The 22,737-nt window shown below is 46.8% G+C and overlaps 1 protein-coding gene across 2 annotated transcripts in view; it reads right to left on the reverse strand.

Moving 5' to 3' along the window:
* The window catches only part of PTDSS1 (phosphatidylserine synthase 1), a 72,875-nt gene that overhangs the window by 38,083 nt on the left and 12,055 nt on the right, over positions 1-22,737 (reverse strand). The window contains exons 2-4 of one of the 2 annotated variants that reach the window (XM_040261029.1): positions 20,017-20,108; positions 7,253-7,297; positions 4,430-4,554 (exon numbers count right to left, since the gene is read on the reverse strand). In XM_040261029.1, the coding sequence (XP_040116963.1) occupies positions 4,430-4,554; positions 7,253-7,297; positions 20,017-20,108 (262 nt within the window). Of the gene's footprint in view, positions 1-4,429; positions 4,555-7,252; positions 7,298-12,424; positions 12,467-20,016; positions 20,109-22,737 lie in introns of those variants that run through there. The other variant, XM_040261030.1, reaches the window with a different exon arrangement.

Genomic DNA, 22,737 nt, shown 5'->3' on the forward strand with positions numbered 1-22,737 from the left:
GGAGGTGTGTCCATGTTTGGGGGTTGAGCATGTTTGGAGGTGTGTGAGTGTATGGGATTGTGTGCTTGGGGATATTTGAGGGGGTATGTTTGGAGGTGTGTGCGTGATTGGGGGGGTGTGTGTGTGTGTGTATGTTTGGAAGGGCAGCCTTTGTGTGGAAGGATCCTGGGCCTCCTGCCCTGCTCTGTCGCTCATTCCTCCCTGGGGAAGCTGGTAACCACGGAAAAAGAGAGAACACATGTACCCACCCTCTTTAGGGCCCCTTCTTGGGAAATTATTTGCATACAGACAGCACAGGCTCCCGTCAGGCCCCTCACCATTGGAGAAATTTTTGTGAGTCGGGTTCTGCCCTGTGGGAGGAAGCTCGTGGATGTCCAATGGGACAGCGGAGCAGAAACCTAATTTGGGGCAAGGGATTAGTACTGCCACGTGGCCCAGGTCTAAAGCCATCTGCTCCACTGGGCTTTAACCAGGAAGAAGTCAGCTGATATTGCACACTCTTCTTCCCCCCATTTTCAAAACCAGACTGGAGATGGGGCATGATGTTTACTGACCCGCTTATCAGTTGAGATCAGGTACCTCCTCTGCTTATAAACCTTCAGGGTCTCTTAACTACATTCACAAAGTACTCCTACCTCCTGTCCACACCTCCCAGCCTCAGGAACGGCCCTCCCCTGCCTCTCATTCCTTCTCTCCTTTACTCTTGACTCATCCCAGGTCCCCAGCTGGGGACTCCATGCAGACTGATCCTTCTGCCTGAATAATGGCCTCGGCCCCCTATTTTCCCACTTTGCTTGGCTAATTCCCACTCACTTTCAGGTTGTAAGCTTAGATAGCATCACCAACTCAATGGACAAGAATCTGAGCAAACCCCGGGAGATAGTGGAGGACAGAGGAGCCTGGTGTGCTGCATTCCAGGAGGTCGCAAGAGTAGGACACATCTTAATGACTGAACAACAAGAATAAACATCAAATCTTACAGAGGCGTTCCTTGACCTCTCAGAGTAAACAAGTTCTAATAGCACCCAGATCTTTTTATTTATCCCACTGCACTGTGTACTGAAATCATTACACTTTCTTGATTCTATGACACATCTTTTTCACATTTAGCATTTTGAGAATTGGGTGAATATTTCAACGTACTGGACTTCCCTGGTAGCTCAGCTGGTGAAGAATCAACCTGCAATGCAGGAGACCCTGGTTCAATTCCTGGGTCAGGAAGATCCCCTGGAGAAGGGATAGGCTACCCACTCCTGTATTCTTGGGCTTCCCTGGTGGCTCAGCTGGTGAGGAATCTGCCTGCAATGCAGGAGACCTGGATTCAGTTCCTGGGTTGGGAAGATCCCCTGGAGAAGGGAACAGCTACCCACTCCAGTATTCTGACCTGGAGAATTCTATGGACTATATAGTCCATGGGGTCGCAAAGAGTTGGACATGACTGAGAGACTTTCACTTTCAATGTATTATAATGTTTGGTGCATATTCCACTTTTCTCCTCCCAAATCATACAGGTGATTGATAGGGCATCACACAATTGATGCTGACCCTATGATCAAGCTGAACATCATAAAAGAGAGACCCCTGGACACTGTGAGGCCCAGTGTGGTACACGGCACCGCCTACGAGCAGCCCTGCCATGGAAACCTGCCTGGAATCTGGATCCCATCCAGCCTCTACATCTAACTTCCACTTTAGAGGAAAGACAGGGAGACAGATGGATGCATTAATGATACCCTGGGAATGCAAGCTGCAAAATCCAGAAGTGAGAAGCTCTGTGGAATAAACAATATAGTTTCTTTGACAAATAAACACTGATGTTAAACCAAACCATGGAGGGACTGCCGATTAAGAGACACAAGAGCTGCAACAAAGGCAACATGGAGACCTTGTCTGGATCCTAATTCGAACAAGTCAACCATTAAAAAAAAAAAGAAGAAAGAAACCTTTATGAGACAACTGGGGAAGAGATGTGAACACTGCATACTGTTAACTTTAAGCAATTAAAAATGGCATTGTGGTTACGTTTTTAAAAATCCATATATTTAAATATTGATGTCTGATAATAAGATATGTATGTGTTAGGGGAAGCAAGAGGGTAGGATGAAACAAGATTAGGCATGTGCTGATAAAATGTTTAAAACTTCTCAAAGTTATCTTAAACAATTCTCTAAGAAAAAGAGCCAGCAATTAATTTGTTTAATTTGCCTTCTTGTAGATTCTAGGCCCCGAGAGGACACGGAGTTGTGGCGGGGAGGGTCTTACCCCTACTACCACCAGCATGGCGTCCAGCACATAGGAAAGACCCAGCGAGTATTTACTAAACAACAGACTGCTGCTCCAAATGACCCAGTCTACAAATCAGATGCGCTTGAAAGCCTGTCTGAACCTTAGATCACATATTTTTGAACAGAATAAATATTTAGAAACATAGCAAACTTTTCAGAAAATTACATAAAAGACTGTCTCTCATAGGATTTCAATGACTACCCCCCTAACCCCAAGTTATAATATTAATTTTCAGGGGGAAGGGGTGTCTGCATTCCAACATGTGGCACCTGCCACGGATGAGCCAGGTGTCGGGATTAGGAACCAGCGGTGGCTGAAGGAATGGGGAGGGCAGAAGGCCCAGGGAACCAGGGACTAGAGGCTTCTGTCTTACATAAAGACACTTCTCCTCACCACAAGTCCTAAAAAAGGAATGCGTTTCTCTAGAGGCATCAAGGAACAAGTCCTCTGAACTGTAAAAGCTTACTTTAAGGAAGTAAAGAGTGACAAGGAGTTAGAGATGGAGAGGACTAAGGCCAGGCTAGCACCAGCTGGAATTCTAGAAGCTGAAAACTACCTCTGGCTTTGCTTTGTTTGCTGAGAGAGAATTAGCCGGTCCTTGGAAACTAGATTTTAAATGCCAGTGTCAGCTCTTTGGGGGATTGTAATTATTGACACGACAACTGGATGTCCCTGCGATGTTAAGTTCCTAAGGAAGGTGGATGTCAGAGTGTTATGAGACTTCCTCTCCCCCGTCCTCTGTGAGAAGAAGCCTGACACACCAGCAAATCCACCTGGAAGTTGGTTCACCATATGACCAATCTGACTCAGGAAACTCGTGGCGGGTAATAACTGTAACCTGGGATATCCTTCTCCTAGTCTCCGTTTCATAAGACACCTGGGAGCGTCAAACACTCGTTATTGTAACTATATGTTTGAGGCACTGTCCTAAGGGGAAGTGTAGGTTTTGGACCCAGCTGGATCTTATTTTAAGCTTCTATTTCCTTCTTGGTAAAATGGGGATATGAACATATACACTGTATGTAAAGCACTATATATAAAGCACCCAGCTCGGCCTGGCCGAGCAGACAATCCACAATCAACAACTGGTGTCAACCTCACCCTAACTGTTATGATCAGCATCATTAGAAACTGGAAGTCACCCTGTACCTTTCTCTTCCCTTAGAGGAAGAATCTCAAGACAGACTTTGCTCCTTGAGACTTTCAAATAAATTTTGGCCTTATTTTTGTCTTTAACACATCCTTTCATAAAAGTTAATACAATCTGGAAATACCATTCCAAGAAGGGTCTGACCAATCTCGACTATGCTAGAATGATCACGTTTTAGACTTTTAGCTAACTCCCTCTGTATCCCATTCCTGCTTGTTAAACAAGGACCCGCCTATGGCCTAAATGTCTGTTCTTGCCTAAATGTCTGTTCTTCTTTTCTGACTGTTGCTAGGTAGTTCTCGAACCTGTACTAAACATCAGGCCTTTTAAAAATTGAAAAAGGAACAGTATTACAGTATAAAATAATCTCTTCACTAAAAGCCAAAGCACATTAGTCATTTTAGCCAAGGACAAAATTATTTATTGTGGCTTCATAAAAGTAATGAATGAAATGGCTTCCCTCATTACAACTTGGCCCTTTTGTGGCAAATAGCGGGGAAGGATAGGGGCATCAGGGCTGGAGTCGGGGGGCAGAGGGTCTGCGGGAGACACTGACGGAGCTGAGCTGCCACCACTGGCGGACGGCACCATGGTGTGAAGCACCATGTTAGGCCTTCTTTTAGGTCACAGTAAATGTCCAAGGTAAGTATTATGTCACTTCACAAAAGAGGGGAACAGGCTACAGGTCCACAGCCCAAGGCCCCACAGCTTACAAGTGTCAGGGACAGAGTTCCCACCTATGGCTGATGGTAACGTTCATCTCTTCCTACCACCCTCTTTGGGCCAAGAGAGGATTCACATCCCTGGACTGGATCACTCGTCATGGAACCAGGCACCACACCAGCCCACCCAGAGACCTGGTGCCAAGGTCATCTACATAGGAAATATGGGGGAAATTTCTACGTAGGACCAACTTAAGATGTGAAGCCAACATTACCTCCTACACCCAAGGGGTCAACCAGCTTCTCTAACACACAGCGGACAAGTACGTACCATGACGTCTGCTTCCCTCGTGGCATAGCGAAGGTTCGGGTCTAGCCAGTACATCAGGGATTTAACCTGCTCGAAGTTCAGGAAGAGGAGGAACACCAGGAACAGGAAGTAGAGCACGCTGAGCCCTGCAGGAAACAAGAAACACCCTCAGGTCCAGGAAGGGAGCCCGTGTCAGATGGCAAGATGCTCAATGGCCCCAAGCAGACACTGGTGCTGAAATGTGGGCTGTGGAGACCCCTCACATGACAAGCTGGCCTTTCCTTCGATGAGAATTTGACCCTTGGTCCTCATCTAGACTGAAGGGTGGAGTGACCCCCTCTGAGAAAGGGGTGCTGGCACTGGGAGCTGGAGGGGTGGCAGACGACCGGCAAGGGGGTGGACGAGAGAACACCGCACTCGGGCCGGGAAGGCAGGCAGAGGTGAGCAGGCGGGTTCCTGGAAAGAGGGTCCGAAGCCCATGTGTGGCTGGGAGCTGGCAGAGACGGGAAGGGAGTGAGGCCGCTAGGAAGGGACGGCCAGGCTCAGGGCTACTGCGAAGACCGCAGACTTGACCTGAAGTCAAAGAAGGAGCCCCTGACGGGATCCAAATAGGAAAATGAGGTGACCTGGGGAACATTTCAGGAGATGGCCTCTGGCCACTTGCATGGAGACTGGACTGGAGGCAGGCAAGGAAGGCCTAGCAGATGGCCCGGTTTGGGGTTTGAGGGGTGAGAAGTGGCCCAAGGTCACTCATCCCCCTACTTAACCCCACATTAACCCCTGTGGGCATTATGATACAGTCACATCACAACGTAAGTGGTAGCCTAAAATCGCCCCATGTCATTTAAAAAAGAAAGTCAATAATCTACTGTAAGAATGCAAAAGCCTGCAAAGATATTTTAGAAAGATTGAGAATCAGCCACCAATGACTTTCCCTTTTACTTTCCCTCTTCTTTTCGAACCTGCTGGGATGAAAATGCTTGTGAAGGACATCTAGACGCTGTGATACAAACGACCTTGGACCATAGCACCCCATCCAAAGTGGGCTGGCACTGGTCCCCAGGGAGCCGCTCCAGAGGAGAGAGTGTCCGTGGCTGGAATGGAATCCTCCGAGGCGGCTACAGCGCGGGCTGGTGGACGGGGCCTCTCCTGGTCCTCGGGGCGCGGGGGTGGCTGAGAGCACACAGCTGACTTGGTCGTGTATCCCAGGCCCAGGGCGCATGCGTTTTTAGACAAGTCTATAGGATAGCCTTCTTATGTATTATTATGTACCACCTACTTTTACAGACTTTGACTGCAAATACCTCCCACAACACCTTCTCATTATGACCCTTTTGAAATAATTATTTTGGGATACAAAGAAAGTGTGGACCAGGAGGCCCTCTGTGAACAAGAGTTCACAGTTGGGCTTCAACATCCCTGAAGGCCTGAATATGCAAAACTGTGTGTGTGCCTGTGTGTGTACACTGAGAAAGGGTCTATAGTTCTCATCAGGTTATCAAAGGGTTCCAGGACTCCAGGGAAGAAATTAAACTGCTCATTACCTAGAATGGACCATATCAAATTAGAAAAACTAGATGTAGCCATCTAGCTGAAAATGACTCACAACTTTTAAGTGGCCATATTAAGTCCATGAGCTATAAGTATAATACAACCAGAACTATCTTTTAAGAAACAGAAATGAGTCACATACTTACCTGCAAAAAAAAAAAAAAAACCTTCCCGTGGCATCCCCCAGCTCTTCCCAAGCCCTGTGGTCCCACCTATGCCCAGCTCTGCCTCTCCTGGTATGGCCTGCCTCTAGTATCTTTGCCTGGATGCTTCTTTGCAGGCAGGTTTCTGCATAAGCACACTTCCTTTGCACCTCCCATCACCTCCAAGTGAAAGCAGCTACTTAGTCAATGTCGCTTCTTGTGGTTTTAATAAACTTCCTGCTACGTGGAGACATCTGCTCTGCTCAGATTACTGATTTGCTTCCCAGTGTGCTGGCTACAGCGGCCCGCCCTCCCTCCGTCCCCCAGGCCCCTCCGCCTGCAGGCTCAGGGCCACAGGAGCCACCCACTCAGGACTCGGTGAACACCCGCTGAGCTCACGACCAAAACTCACCACTGAATTCGGAGAGACTTACTTATGACCTCTGAAGGGTGAAAAATAAACAGTCTTGAGCAGAATAATCTCCATTTTAAGGGCCCCTTCATGTAAGACTGCCCTTTCTGAACCCTGAATAATTTTTTTTGGATGATTACTTAGGTAAGATGAAGCCAAGCCCCAAAGTTTTGAAGATTAGATTTAAACCCACTTGGGTGGTTTTACTCTTTGGACTAGAAATCAAGTAAACGTCGTAAGAGAGCCAACATGTGAATGCGACGCTCATCACTAATCTGTAGTTCAAATCGGGGCTCTTTGCTAAGACCTCTCTTTTTCTGAGTTCTCTCCCACTTGCGACACCAGGGAGATTGCTGGGGATTCGGTCCCTCCTGGATGCTGACGAGGCAAACACACTCGTACGATGCCCGTGAGCTTCATTAGTGAAGAGCATCATCAGGAGGAACAAGGCACACTCCCTCCCATCAGATCCTGTGCGTTAATGGACAGCGGTGTTGGGAGGCTGGGCGGTGGGGAGGGATTGAAACAGTTCATGTGTATGAGAATTTCCGCTATCACCAGCACTTTATTTCGTGGCAAAGCATTTTAATAACAAACTGGTACCAGGAACACCAAAAAATAAAAAAAAAACTATTAAGCTTTAATAGTAGAGCAGTAAGAAAAACTGCTCTAACATATAGGAAAAAAAGATCTGTTGAGAGTAGAATGGATTTTGAAACTGACTAATGTGTAACTCACCAAAGACCATTCGCCACAAGGCCGGATGAGGCCGGGTAAAGGGACCTGCAGAGATAACATTACAAGGTCAGAACAGACTGCTTTCAAACCAAGACCAAAATAAAGATAGTGCTGCTGATTTCCAGAGATAAGGGGTTAAAAAAACCTCTACCGTCAAAACTTTTTTCTAGGAAAACTCAGGGAGGTCATGTCTAGGTTGAAAGGTTTTATCTACATTGTAACTGTCCCCACAATTGTAACAGGCATGAATTACAACAGAGGCTTTTTTTTCCCCCCCTTAAAGCTTTGTCTTCAGAATCAGAAGATAATTTCCCATAGAAACAATGACAGTGAGTAGGTCACCAGACCAGCCTTTCACTGCATGTAATACTTACTGGATCTTAACAAGAAATCTCACAGCTCTGTTCTGGACATCCTGTGTGTGTGTGAGAGAGAGAGACAGACAGATAGATGGCATCGTGTCTATGTCAGACAGACAGACAAGACTGTGATGGACCAACAATAAAAGAGAGAAACATCGTGCTTGGAGGGTGTGTGTGTGTGAGAGAGAGACACACACACACAGACAAGACTGTGACGGACCAACAATAACAGAGAGAAACACCATGCTTGGAAAACAAGTGCGATGGGGAGTGACCCTGAGAGCAAAACCCTGGAGCCTGGGAACAGGCTGGTGCGGAGGCCTTTGATCCTGACCTCTGGTAACAAAACACCTCTCACCAGTTCAGATACACAGATACAGATTTCACAAAACAGAAGGCAAAATTTCACAGGATGAAACTTACTACACGTGATATAATAATACCTTGCTGTCTATTTTATCTCATTAAAAAGAAAAAAAGTAACAGAAGATGAATGCAAGTAATCTGGGCCTTGATCCACTAAACTGATTTACCACTAATTGAACGGTTACAGCTGGCAAATACTGACCACTGTTCTAGAGGGCCCCTGACCTAGTTTGGGGCTGCCCAGGCCTTCCTGCACTTGGAGGATTTCCAGCGGTGTGATCCCTTATCTCCAGGAGAGAGGCCAGAACTTGCAGCCTAGCCTTTTTTATAACTGGGTCCCAATCCTATAGCTGCACCTGTGCCAGGGAATGTCAAGGGACAGTGAAGGGAAGTATGCTGAGTGCTGCTCTCCCCGCTCCACCCCTGTGGTCCTGGCCGCCAGGGGCAGTGGTGGGAGGCGGCACCCCTCATGCTGGCGAAGCTGGCGCTTGGGGAGGCCATAGCAGAGGCGGTTCCATCTAGTATGCTCGCAACAGTGGTGCAGACTACGGTCAAGGCTCACTCATGGACCAGGTCTGGGTGAAGGGCCAGCTCAGAGGTTAGCCGGGAGGGGCAGGGCCTGGCTTCCTAGCCCTCCCAGGATTCCTCCAGCCAGTTAACATCCGAGAACACGCTCTTGCATCAGCAGAGTCAGCTTCTGTTGCTTGTGACCTGGAATCCTCTCTGAAGCAAACATTACATTGTAATTTTTATTCTGTAACTCATTCCAAATGGCCTATTTCTTCTTAAAAAGGCTACACTGAAACATATTCTAACTGCTTTCTTTGGATGAACCAAATGCACATGAGGAATACTGACTCAGATTCTGGGTTTACATGTTGAGAGTTTTGAAGTTAAGATTGTGAGGGACTCTGATTCATCAAAGTGAATATGGTGTCTGAGTTTTGGATGGCAAGCAGTGAGAGCTCAGATACTGAGGAATTTAATAACAGGTTAATAACTCTGTTTGATTTCTGAGTTCTGACAGCAAAGATTCGGATTGCAAGGGATACCTGTATTCTTTTTAATCAGCTGCTTTTTTTTCTCAAAAAAGGCAAAGTGAAGCATAGAAACTAGAATCCTCTTCCAGGTAACACAACCTGGTTAACTTTATTTGCAAATTATCGGAAAATTGATAGTTACATTTGTCATCTTTTAAGTTAACTCTCTCCTTCAAATGCTCTTCTTCATGGATGCTAGGTAATAGCTTCACTTGTCACCAGGAATGACTTGTCTTTCAGTAGCAGTCTGGCTTGCCAGCGTTACTCCATCCAAACTACTGAATTAACCTTTCAGACAGAACAGGGAACTCCAGCTTTCTCTATGATTTCCTTTTACAAGGTGAAACTGTGAATCTATTATTTGTCTTGCAACAGAATTCCACGCCAGATCGACATTTTGAAACCACAGAGTGTTATTCTCAAGAGCACTCCTGACTCTAACAGTCAGTAGTGCTTTCCTTAACCCTTACTGGGTAGCAGGCTGGGGGATGAGACACACCACCCCTTAGTCCTCCTGGCAGATGATGCAAGGATCACCATCGTTCCCTTTCTAAAGATAAAGGCATCGGGGCATAAGGAACTCACTCACGGCCACACCTCTCCAGGACTCCACTTCCGGTTTGCAGAACCCATGGTACTGTTCCATCAACTGTCAGAACTGGGCCAGCTCGGGAGACCGGGGCCGGGGAGGGGGCACAGAGTGGAGGGTCTGAGCCAGGACTGTCTCGGGGCCAGGAGAGGGGCAGAGAGAAACAAGCTAATGAATGGAGCTTAGCGCTGCTGCGATGTGGAACTGATAAGGTCTGGAAAGATGGGAAGGATGAGAGGGCAGGGAACTGATACAAGACCCCGCACACTGATCAGCAGAAAGGCCTCCAAAGTCATTGTCAGCCTGTGGTTACTCTACGAGTGGCCTTCTGAAAGCAGAACTCAGCCCTTTCTTCTAGCTAACCCGAAGGAGGACAATTTCAGAGTAAATAAGAGGATAGAGTGTTTGAGGAATGTGGGGTTGATGGGGCCTTAAGCTCTCTGCAACCCAACGTGCAACTGCTTCAGCTCAAGACTTACGTCTTTCTGTCTGGCTGTCATTCCTGACACAGACATGTCCCAGGGCCTGGAAAGAGAATGCCCATCTTACTGCACTGCAGTTCGGTTTTTTAAAGCCTTATCTTGATTTACGGCTATGGAATTTTTCCCTCTTTTCTCCAATATCCCACCTATATACCATAATATTACATCATAAATGTTTCTCATAAAATACAATTTTAAAAACTGCCCTTTCTGCCTTGCATTTGATCTGAGGAAAACTTCAGAAATCTGATGCAGGGGGGTTTCAGAAGAGAAAAAGAGGAGCCCCAAGGAGCTCTGTCCTGAACTAGGTGGGTGGGAATAGACCACCAGGGCCTTTTACCTACAAAAGGTGAGATATAAGGCCAGCCTGGAATGTTAGGTGACCTTTCAGGAGCTACCTTTAAACCCAGTCCAGGCCTTATTTCAGTCGTCCAATACCCCCTCTTCTTTCTAAGAAGAAACTCTGAATGCTTTCGTGTAGTATTTTCAGAAGTAGATGCCAGCAGTATGACTCACAAACAGTAGACTCTTCACTATCAGAGGCAATAATATTGCTAAAAATACTACTTTGCCTTTTAAAAGATGGAGGATGAGGCTGGCGGTTTCCTATAGGATGAGCCTTGATACTTACACTCATTGGTGTTCACACACACTTGGCTACGCCAATCAAGTCACCTCTAAAACCACACCTCTTCCAGCATCCACCTGCCCAGGTGGGCAGAGCCATCCTGGATCCTTCACCTCATCCCAATGCCTGCCCACAGATCTCACTCCCCGCAAACTATCTTCTCAGTGGTCTTCCTCTGCCCAGTGTTACAGCCAGGAAGCCCAGGAGGGGTGGCCCATCTCATGGCCGGGGGCGGGGCGGGGGGGAGGTGGCAGGACTTCTTGTCTATACTTTATTTCTGATTTCGTAAAAGCTGCCTGGAAAAGTCTGGGTCCTCAGTTCAATTATGCAGGAGAGACGGGGCAGGCGTCTCGTGGTGGTGATGGAGAAACCAGTGCTGGTTTGATTTACAAAGGTGGTTTTCACACAAGACACATTATGAAATCTACATGTTTTACTTTCTTATCAGTCCCTATGACTGGAATACCTCATTTTCAATCAGATATTAAGAGCCAGTTTGATTTCAAAAGAAAACAGAAACCAAACGTCTTTGCCACCAGAGAGCATACATTTAAAACACTTCCTCGGAAATCAAAACATAAGATCACAGCTTGAATTGCCAGCAACCTATGGTCACATCCACGAACATCTGAGCTCCATGAACCAACCCGAGGGAGAGAGAATCCTTTTAACCCAAGTCAGAAGCTGCCTTTCCAGCAGCGAAAGGACTGTGCCTGGGAGCCTCGCAATCTGCCTTTTCTCTTTATTATCTCATTTCCAGCTTTATCGGGTGTAATTGACAAAGGAAATTGCAAGATATTTGATTAGTACTAGTTTAAAGTTTAAATTCCTCTAGGAAAAACCCAGAAAAGGCGGGAAAAAAACGATCTCTCAGCAAATTTCAAATCTAAGAAAGAATTTTTCTATCAAAAAAAAAAAAAAGGCATGGGGCAGAAGACAGAGAATGGGGATAGATTATACCATTTTTTCCTTCTTTTAATTTAGGAGACAAAGAATCTTCTGGATCGCCTTCATACCTCAAGGAGATGTGATTCACACTATCTAAGCTCAGAGAAATCAGATGAGGACAAATAGAAGGGTAAACTCGGAAAAATCAAGACATCCTAGAGATCTCACCCTCTTCAAAATACCCTAAAGAAGAGCTGAACAGTGCTCCTCTTGCATATGAGAAGAGGACAAGAGAGGGCTAATTCTGTGAACTTCTTTCCTGACAGATTCATTACTTAATTCACCATGTATCTGTTGAGAAGACCACCGTGGGCTGGGCAACGGGGGCCCAGGATAAGGCTGGGGTGGCTGGGGTCGAGTGGGATGGAAGGGGAGGAGTGTAAAGGAGGCCCTCCGAAGTTGGAAAGGCACACAGAAGTCACCTGTTGAAAGAACTCTCACAGCCAGCTGGAGATGCAGCGGGTTTCTAAATTTCACTCCAGTGACCGCGACGCAGTTATAATTACACTCCAATGCCACAGTGGCATAGTTAAAATTACACTGACAGGGAGGGCCAGTTGCTCTAAGGAGGTGGAGGTGGTATTTAAAATGTTTCCTTCAAGGGAACCAGAAGAGAGAGAATGGTAGAAAAGGTGACAGAAGAGAAGTGGGTGTAGGTAACACACCCTCTCCCTCCCGGGTCTTCCCTCTGGGGTGTCTCTCCTTGTGCATTTATCGAATGCAAGGAAGGAACTCTGGAACCCACTCCGTCACTCACTCTGTCGACTGTCAAATGAAAAAGTTTGCTTGAGTCTCTTCCACTCCTCCTCCACATAACCCAGCGGTAAATTCTAAGCTGATGGAGGCAATCCTGGTTCTCTTCCAGTCTTCCAGTCAGTGGAGACCTGCGGGAGATCTATGAACGTGCCTGGGAGGTCCTCCAACCACCAAACGCCTGTCCTCAAGTCAGCCTGGAGCAGAGGTGGGTGGGGCCTAAGCCTAACTGAAGCAGACAGGGGGCACGCGCTCTGCAGGCTTCTAGAAAAGTCCTCTTTGCTCTAACATTCAGGGGAAGACAGGGCCCCCTCTGCGGCTGGACACCGCCCACAGCCACACGCCAGCAGGGCCACAGCTGTCCCAAGGCCACGAGACAGGTAGAGAGCCCGGGTCTTCACGTGTCACCGAGCTGCTCAATTAGCCAACCATGAACCACTCTCTTGTAGAACCTCTCGTGGATGCAAGAAAGCAAACGTTTTATTTATTCTTTAAGCCACTTTGACTCCAGTACTCTTGCCTGGAAAATCCCATGGACGGGGGAGCCTGGTGGGCTGCAGTCCATGGGGTCGCGAACAGTCGGACATGACTGAGCGACTTCACTTTTACTTTTCACTTTCATGCATTGGAGAAGGAAATAGCAACCCACTCCAGTGTTCTTGCCTGGAGAATCCCCAGGACGGGGGAGCCTGGTGGGCTGCCGTCTATGGGATCACACAGAGTCGGATATGACTGAAGTGACTTAGCAGCAGTAGCAGCAGCAAGCCAGTTTGAAAGAGAACTCCTATTATTTGAGGCCAAAAGCATACCAGCTGTTATAGACCTTATGGAGAATGTCAAGGGTCTTTGTCATCTGGACTCTGTTCCAGAAGAACCACAGGGACCCATCCTGTAGGAGCAGACCAGTCCTGGCACACAGAGAGCATACGTGAACGTGATCACACACACAAGACATAGGGAGACAACCAAATTCAGGCTGATGCGTAAACATTTAGGGCAACCTTTACTAGGTCAAGGAGAAATGCATGTGAATCTGCCAAAACAGAGCCATTCTGGGAATGCCATCCACTGTGGGCACTTCCCCAAAACTGCCTTTCAAGGAGAAGGCAGACGCTGGGCTCCATTCCTCCCATTCATTCCAATACTTAATTCGAGAATTTGCGCCAAGGGTGGGGAGAGTGGAAGACGAGGTGGCAAGACTGGAATGGGAAGAGGCGTGTCTACCCCACTCAGAGAAACGGAGTTTCATCCACCCAGCGGAACAGCTCCCACAAAGGCTGGCATCTGAATGCCAGCTGGGGGAGGGGGCCAGTCACATGCCGGGGGGGACCCTTTCCCAGGGGGGCCAGCCAGGTCCCCAGCCCCATCAACTCCATGCCACCTCCTGATTCAAAAAAAAATATTCAAGGACAGCATTCTTTAATGTGGAAACTTATGGTTTTACTGATCTGACGTAGAGTAATTGGCTCTTTAGAGAACAAGGCAGACAATAGTGGGCTCGCTCAGGACACGTGGCTGCGAGACAGTCCCTCCAAGCACGGCTTCCCTGACATCCTAACCCTTCCTGCACAGAATTCTGAAGGTCTCTGTCCTTTTTGTGGGCGAAGGGTCTGATCACCAGAGAAGGAAAGGCACAGCCTCCCCGCTGTGGACGTGGAGTCCAAGCATCCCAGACACAGGCCAACCGAGGCCCTGAGACAGTGCTCCTGGGAGAAAGAAAAGCCAGTGACTGGCAGAGAGAAGGAGAAACAGAGAGAGAGACATACACAGGAGACAGAGACGAGGCACCCCACGATGAGCCGTGCGTGAGACAAGACCAGGGCTCTGCTGAGCACAGGACCGTGCAGGGCTAGGCCCTAATCCCAGGCCGGCAGCCGCGGCTGAGGGTGGTCCAGGAGTGACTGGCCGGCCTTGGGATCAGCCGTAAACCAAGCAGGACCCTGCGGGTCCTCCCTGCTTTGCGTGTTATCACACAGTCAGGGGAGCCAGGGAAAGCATGAAAACAAACAGCCTTTATCTTTCCAAAAGGGAAAACAAAAGCCCAGTCCCACCATGAGAGACTGAGCCAGTTACTGGGACACTGAAGATGACAGGTCTTCACGAGGGAAAAGAGCAGAAATCATGCGAAATGTCACATCCGACAGATGCAATCCCCACCGTTCAGGGCTTTGGGGACCTTAAAGAAAGCGCCACAGCCCCAGTGCCTGCTGGAGTCCCCCAGCAGGAAAGGCTGTAAAATCGCAGCTATGGAGGGCTAAGTCTGGGAATCCCTAAACTTCCAGTACAGCTCTTAGAATTAGCAAGCCTAAATGTTTCTAAAAAAGCAGAAAAGAAACCTGCGAAGCTGCGAAAAAACAGGCAGGAATTAACACCCAGCCAAGGAGAACAGGAGGCTGGAAGAAGAGACACATCTCCGGATTGATTAGTTTCCTGAGCACATACTGTGTTCTCACTGACTGATTTAAAATAAAAATTAGAAGAAAAAAAAAAAAAGATGGTGGGGGACAAATGAGATAAGAAACAGGAAGACAGGGTACAGACCAACAGTGGTCCTGGCATCAAACGATGGCTGGGAAGTAAGCCCCTGGTCTACACACAACACAGCAGGCAGGAGCTGAGGGAGGGTCAGGAGCCACCATCTGAACTGTCACCTGTTCATATTCCCTTGGGGCTCAGGCGCCCGCAGGCCTTGTGTTGGCAGCAAACCCGAGATGCAGTTTACCATCTACTCTGAGCTGTACTCTTAGGCCACCTTTGTGAAGACCAGGTTCCAGAGCTCAGGGGCACCACCACTGTGTAGAAAATGCTCGATGCCCCAAGTGGCCACTTAAGCTGCACAACGGCACGGCGCCCTTGAAAGAGAGGACGGGCTCCGTGAAGTCCAAGCTGTCCCTAAACCTAAACTCTTGAGATGTTGTGTGCTGGGGCCTGCATGCGTGCTAAGTCGCTTCAGTCGTGTCTCTTTGTGACCCTTTGGACTGCAGCCCACCAGGCTCCTCTCTGCATGGGGATTCTCCGGGCAAGAATACTGATGTGGGTTGCCATGGCCTCCTCCAGGGGATCTTCCCGACCCAGGGATCAAATTTGAGTCTCTTATGTCTCCTGCATTGGCAGGCAGGTTCTTTGCCACTAGCGCCACCTACGAAGGCCCTGTGTGTTGAAAGCGGGAGGAAAAAGAAAGACAAATAACTTGAGAAGCTGTTCAACACTGGGGATGTTTCCTAGGATGTAAATGTCACAGCTGGGCCAATTCCCCTTCATTCCATGACCTCTCTGTATCTTGAACATCTTCTCTCCATGCTGCAATCACTATGTATTGTAAGAACTTTCACCACCAAGGAAAGGCCAAATTATGTTTGGTCATTATCTGCATAAGGTATGCAGGTGCTGTGGATGGAAGGTTTGTGTCCCCCCAAATTCACATGTTGAAATTCTAACCCTGAAGGTGAAGACGGTTGGCCTTTCTGGATCCTTCAGGGCCAAACCACAAAGCTACTTGACTGTGAACATTTGCTGTCCTTTAGACGTAGGAAGAAGGACCCCAAGGTGGCTCAGAGATCATCCATCAGGGCCATGGCGGGGACAGGAGCAGGATGGCCTCCGCCTTGGTTTCAAAGGGCAAGACCCATGCCCAGCAGGGCCGGGGAGAAGAGTCTGCTGGAGTCTCATGGATTCAACCCCGACTGGGCAAGCTGCGGGGGCAGACCACTGCCCCAGGGGGTCTGGACGGCAGAGCGTCAAGTCCAGGAGGATTATTCTCAAACCCTGAAATCTCATAGTTTGCCTTCCTAAGTTTTGGCCTAGAATTTGTCGCCCCTTCCTTCTTCACAGTCTCTTCTTTTGGGACTGACAGTGTCTGCTCTGCGCCTGGCCGGCTCTCGTATTCTGTAAGCACGGAGCTTGCTTGGCTTTACAGGTTCACAGCGGCTACAGGATGAAATCTTCTGTGTAAGTTGCTCAGTCCACGGTATTCTATCACAGCAGCCTACACTAAGACACAGGTTTTCATATCTTGAAAGGTCTTCACTAAAAACATAAAAATAAAAGTAAAAATCTAAAAGCTTGAGGGGTTGGAGAACTAAACTCAGCTGCCAAATAACTTGGTCATCTAGAATGATCCACTCCCCGAAGGATTCAGAATCATGGTTTTACTGGTTGGATTATTACGATACCAGCAGAACCCACAAAATTACAGAACAGGGAATTCCTTGGTGGTCCAGGGGCTAAGATTCCGTGGTTCCAATGCCGAGGGCCCAGGTTCAATCTCTGGTCGGGTAACTAGATTCCCACATATCGAAACTAAGAGTTTGAAAGGTACAACTAAAAATTCTGCATGCCCCAACTAAGACTCAGCACAGACAAATAAATATAAAAAATATGGAAAAAGAAAATGCTCATGAAAAAAAAAATACTACAGAACAGAATTCCACTGGCAGCATTTTGCAAAACCTGGAAGACTTGCCATGTATTACACAGTGAGACCCCTACATATGGACCTTCAAGTTGTAAACATTCAACGATGCGAACGTGCATTTGTGTGTCCAATCACATAAGTTAGTTCACGCGTCTGGTGTACACTCTCACGTGCGTGCATCCTCTACAAGTGGTTGTGCTTTTGTGTACTTTGCTGTATAGAGTGGGCTTCCCTCAGAGCTCAGTTGGTAAAGTATCTGCCTGCAATGCAGGAGACCCCGGTTCGATTCCTGAGTGGGGAAGATCCGCTGGAGAAGGGATAGGCTACCCACTCCAGTATCCTTGGGCTTCCCTTGTGGCTCAGGTGGTAAAGAATCGCCTGCCACTTTGGGAGACCCCGGTTCAATCCCTGCGTTGGGAAGACCCCCTGGAGAAGGGAAAGGCTACCCACTCCAGTCTTCTGGCCTGGAGAATGCCGTGGACTATACAGTCCATGGGGTCATGAAGAGTCAAACAAGACTGAGCAACTTTCCCTTTCACTTTTCTTTCACTTTCACCGTATAGAGTACAGCGGTCCAGTGGCTTTATTTCAAGCCCAAGGTGTCCAGAAGCAAGTGGGAAAGCAGCCCCGGTATAGCTGGTGCGACTGCACTTCTCAGGCCCCCTTGGTGGCTCAGAGGGTAAAGAATTTGCCTATAATGCGGGAAAACCAGGTTCAATCTCTGGGTCAGGAGGATCCCCTGGAGAAGGGCGTGGCAGCCCACTCCAGAATTCCAGCCTGGAGATTTCCATGGACAGAGGAGCCTGGAAAGCTATAGTCCATGGGATCACAAAGGGTCGGACACAACTGAGCGACTAACACGCTGTACTTTTCAAAGTACTGTACTCTGAGACTAACAATGCTTTATCTTTTGGATTTATTTTTTAAAATGTTATTTGAGTGAATAACACAAATAACAAATTATAAATCTATTATAGCAATGTACTATGTAGCCGAATGTATTAGCTGGGTACCTAACGTTGTTGAATTTATGAACAAACTGGACATACGAATGCACATCCAGGGGACTTTCCTGCGTACTGTGATTTATAAGAAGCAAGTATTTGATTTTTGTCCCCTTTCTGGAACTGAGTTCTAAACTCCTGGAATTTCCTAAGTGGTAAGAGTCTTTTGTTACGTGAATGAAGCGGCTCCGGAAGGAGGCCAGTGGAGCCAACAAGGTGATTAGAGATAGGAACCCTCAGTCCCGCCCTGACCTCTGGGGATAGGGGAGGGGCTGGCAGGCAAATTAATTGCCAATGGCCAACGGTCTAGTCAAGGCTATGATTTTTCCAGTAGTCATGTATGGATGTGAGAGTTGGACTGTGAAGAAGGCTGAGCGCCGAAGAATTGATGCTTTTGAACTGTGGTGTTGGAGAAGACTCTTGAGAGTCCCTTGGACTGCAAGGAGATCCAACCAGTCCATTCTGAAGAAGGTCAGCCCTGGGATTTCTTTGGAAGGAATGATGCTCAAGCTGAAACTCCAGTACTTTGGCCACCTCATGTGAAGAGTTGACTCATTGGAAAAGACTCTGATGCTGGGAGGGATTGGGGGCAGGAGAAGGGGACGACAGAGGATGAGATGGCTGGATGACATCATGGACTCGATGGACATGAGTCTGAGTGAACTCTGGGAGTTGGTGATGGACAGGGAGGCCTGGCGTGCTGCAATTCACGGGGTCGCAAAGAGTCGAACATGACTGAGCAACTGAACTGAACTGAACTGAAAGATTTCATCAGTCATTACCAACGTGATGAAACTTCCATAGAAACCTAAAACGATAGAGCTCAGAAAGCTTCTGGGTTGGTGAGCATGTGGAAATCAGGTGCAAATGGTGCCCCGAGAAAGCATGGAAGGGGCTCCCCCCTTCCCACCAAGCATCTCTGCGTCTGGCTGTCGGTTAACATTCTCAGTCATCTAGTGAGTAAACTGGTCTCCCGAGCTGTTCTAGCAAATTAATCAAACCCGAAGAGGAGGTCACAGGAACCCCTGATCTACAGCCATTGTGTCAGAAGCACAGGGGACACCCTTGGACTTGTGACTGGCATCTCAGTGGAGGCAGGAGCAGCCGGTTGGAACTTAACCTGCGGAATCCAATCTATTCCCAGGCAGACAGCGTCAAATTGAGTAGAACTGCAGGATGCCCAGCTGATGTTCAGCAATGGACACCACCCCTCCACACCCACACACACAATGGAATTGGTATTGGAATCCTATCACCAGGGTGCAGCTCCAGGTAGCATCGGTAACATTCATAATGAGCTCTGTATATTACAGATTATACTCTACTGAGTAGATGGGAGGATGGAGAAGAAGCACATCTTAAATCATCCTATTTAAAACCTGAGCACGGCCCATGGAGCACAACTGGCAAAAAAAAGACTGCAACAGTTACAAAATACCCTAAATGTTAAAGAAGCAGGATACAAAAAGTGAATATTTAGAAAATCACCTGCAGAGAATAAATAAAGGATATTCCAGGGAGGAAGTACTGAACCAGAATAAAAAAAAAAATAATATAACTTGTTAGGGACCATTCAGAGGAAAGGGGTGAATCTTAAGTGTGGCAGAATACTAAATTAGTTTTTAAACCAAGGCTTTTGCCTCACTCCATAACACTGAAAGAGGAAAATGTCACAATAATCATTTTTTTAACCTGATAATGGAAATTCATATCCCAGAAAAGTTTCCAGTTAAAGACAGCAAGTTATTTAAGTAATATTCATTAAAGCACTGACCCCATCCTTAGCAAAAAGGAGTAAATGAGCAGTAACTGCGTATTTTACAACTCGGCTGATAATAGCAAAAACAGCAACAAGAACAACAGTTGACATTCACTGAGCGCTTATGATTTGTCAGCCACTGTTCAGAGTATTTTACGGCATTAATTCAGTTTACTCTTACCGCTGTACTTCTCTCCATTTCAGACAGAAATGTCTTAAAGAGGGACAGAGGCGACAGAGCTAGGAATGGCGGAATGGGCAGTCTGCCTCCAGAGCCTGTTCCCCTAGTCACCACGCAACGTTCAGATTCTTTTTTTTATTCCACCTGCTAGTTTCATCTTCTAGATGACATGCATCTCAAAAATACCAACAAGGACACAATGGACAGGAGAAATGTGATAAAGCATTACATCACTTACCATTGGGGAAAGCTAATACACTGATGATAAGAAAGAAGAAAATTACAGAGAGTATGCCCCTCCAGATGTTGTCTTCTGGGACAGAGTCATCCCTGAAAACAGAAAAGCAACACTGAGTGTTATTTTTGAATCTACAGTCAGTCTAGAAGGAGTACGAGTTCCATGTTCTAAAAAACTGGGGATTGCTAACTTTATTTTGCTGAGCTAAGCCATTACATTCACTATTTACTATGGTATTTCCTCGGAGAAGATGATGGCACCCCACTCCAGTACTCTTGCCCGGAAAATCCCATGGATGGAGGAGCCTGGTAGGCTGCAGTCCATGGGGTCTCGAAGAGTCAGACATGACTGAACAACTTCCCTTTCACTTTTCACTTTCATGCACTGGAGAAGGAAATGGCAACCCATTCCAGGGACAGGGGAGCCTGGTGGGCTGCCGTCTATGGGGTTGCACAGAGTCGGACATGACTGAAGCGACTTAGCAGCAGCAGCAGCATGGTACTTCCTAAAATAATACAGCCCTCATAGTAAAGTCCAGTTCTTATGATAAAAGCATTGTCAGCCTTACACCCCAACACACGTTCTACTCAGACAAGCATTTAAGAATCATTCTTTTACAAAGGGGTTTCCCAGGTGGCTCAGTGGTAAAGAATCCACCTGCCAATGCAGGAGACCCAGGGGACACGTGTTCAATCCTTGGATCGGGAAGATCCTCTAGAAAAGGAAATGGTAACTTGCACCATTCTTGCCTGGGAAATCCCATGGACAGAGGAGCCTAGTGGGCTACAGTCCATGGGGTCTCAGAGACTCGGACATGGCTGAACACACACACACACAAAGATGACCTTCACTCTGTGGCGGAAAACTGTTCAGGAATCAGAAAGGAAGCATAATATTATGAAACCTGCAAGCCCCAGAGCCCATGCTCCACAGCAGAAGCCAGTGGAACGGGGAAACCCAAGCACCACAACTAGAGAGTGGCCCTCATCTGTCGCAACTAGAGAAAAGCCCACACGAAGACCCAGCACAGCCAAAAATAAATTAAATAAAAATTATTTCAAAAAACAAGGAGGAAGGACATGAGCCAATGAGATTACACAGTCACTTGTCAAAATATGGGCGGTTGGCTATCCAAGGGATGAACAAAACGGGGCAGTGTAACGCCACCAGAAAGCACTAGTAAAAAATGTCAAAGGAAAAATGAAGAGGAAACAAAAGACCAGATTTAAACTTGTATTTAAATTCTAAACATAAGAATTGTAAAGAAGGAGACAAGCTGCTCCGCCCTGCTCCAGCCTGGTCATTCCTCATGTGTTACTGTGTAGAACTCCTCCATAACCCCAGTAAACTGAAATGATTACATCTGTTGGTTTATATGTTATCTGTCTTCTCTGAAGAAAGTAAACTCCTAAAGGCAGGGAATTATTCACACCTGTATTCACAGAGCCTGGGGACACAGTAGGCCCTCAATATATTTCTGGAGTGATTATTATGGAAGAAAATTTACTGTTTTACAATGAAGTAAAATTCCCCAGGGGCCTCCCTGGTGGCTCAGTTGTAAAGAATACACCTGCCCACATAGGAGATACAGGTCCGACTCCTGGGTTGGAAAGATCCCTGGAGAAGGAAATGACAACCCACTCCAGTATTCCTGCCTGGGAAATCCCATGGACAGAGGAGCCTGGTGGGCTGCAGTACAGGGTTGCAAAAGAGTCTGACATGATTTAGCGACTAAACAACAAAAATCCCCAAAATGGAAATTTTCTTACCATTGATGGCGAAAATTTTAGGTTTTAACAGTTTACCTTAATAAAGAAGATTCTAATAACATATCTGGGGCTCAGAGAAGCAAACAAAAGTAGGAAAACAGAAAAACAACTGGAAGATTTTCTGAAGTATTGATAATTTTCGAGAAGCTTGGGAGAGGGAAGGTCAGTGTTCCAGTTTAGAAAGAAGTAGGATAAGTAAGAGAAAATATGAGAAGAAACACAATGGAATGACATAGTTTAGAGATGGTGAAACTGGTAGCAATACATTTAAAAATGATCAGAGAAACTGGGTTTATCTGGAGGAGGACTGTCTACAGTGAAAGTTTTCAAAAGACAAATGTTAAATTAAGATTGAATGTTACTAAAGGAAAAAGGTCAAAAAAGAATCTTAGACAAAAACCAAGTTTGCATAAAAAAAAAGATCTTGAGTATCAGAATATACACATGAAAAGGTATGGGATGAAGCAATTATTACCTCAGTAAGGACTGAGTCCTGGGTGGTGGTTTAAAAGTGTTAACTTAAGTACCAACTCCTGTTTAGGCCGCTAAGTTTCTGCACCCAATGAAATTATTTCCAGACTTATAATAAGACCGAACATAAGGTTCTGAAATAAGATGTCATACAGGTCTTAAATGTCTCCTAGACCATCACATAGCCAAACAGTACTGAACTCATCCTGGACAAACAACACTTGGTGGTTAGGTTCAGAAATCTGATTACAAAACCATTCTTTACAGTAGGACAGACTTCTTGTAGCAAAGTGCCATCTTATTTTAGTAGTCATCCTAACAATTACACATTTGCCCAGAGATTATAAACACAACTTTAAAATGCCAGGCTGATCATCCTAGGGCACTTGCCATGCCCTTTGGCTTAGGTAGGGGAGCCCTGTATCCAACTCCCAGGAACATTAGCTTTTACTGAAGAAGGGCTACAAACAGCGGGGGTGGG

The sequence above is a fragment of the Oryx dammah genome, unplaced genomic scaffold (genome assembly GCF_014754425.2).
Source record: "Oryx dammah isolate SB20612 unplaced genomic scaffold, SCBI_Odam_1.1 HiC_scaffold_19, whole genome shotgun sequence".
Classification (NCBI taxonomy): Eukaryota; Metazoa; Chordata; class Mammalia; order Artiodactyla; family Bovidae; genus Oryx; species Oryx dammah.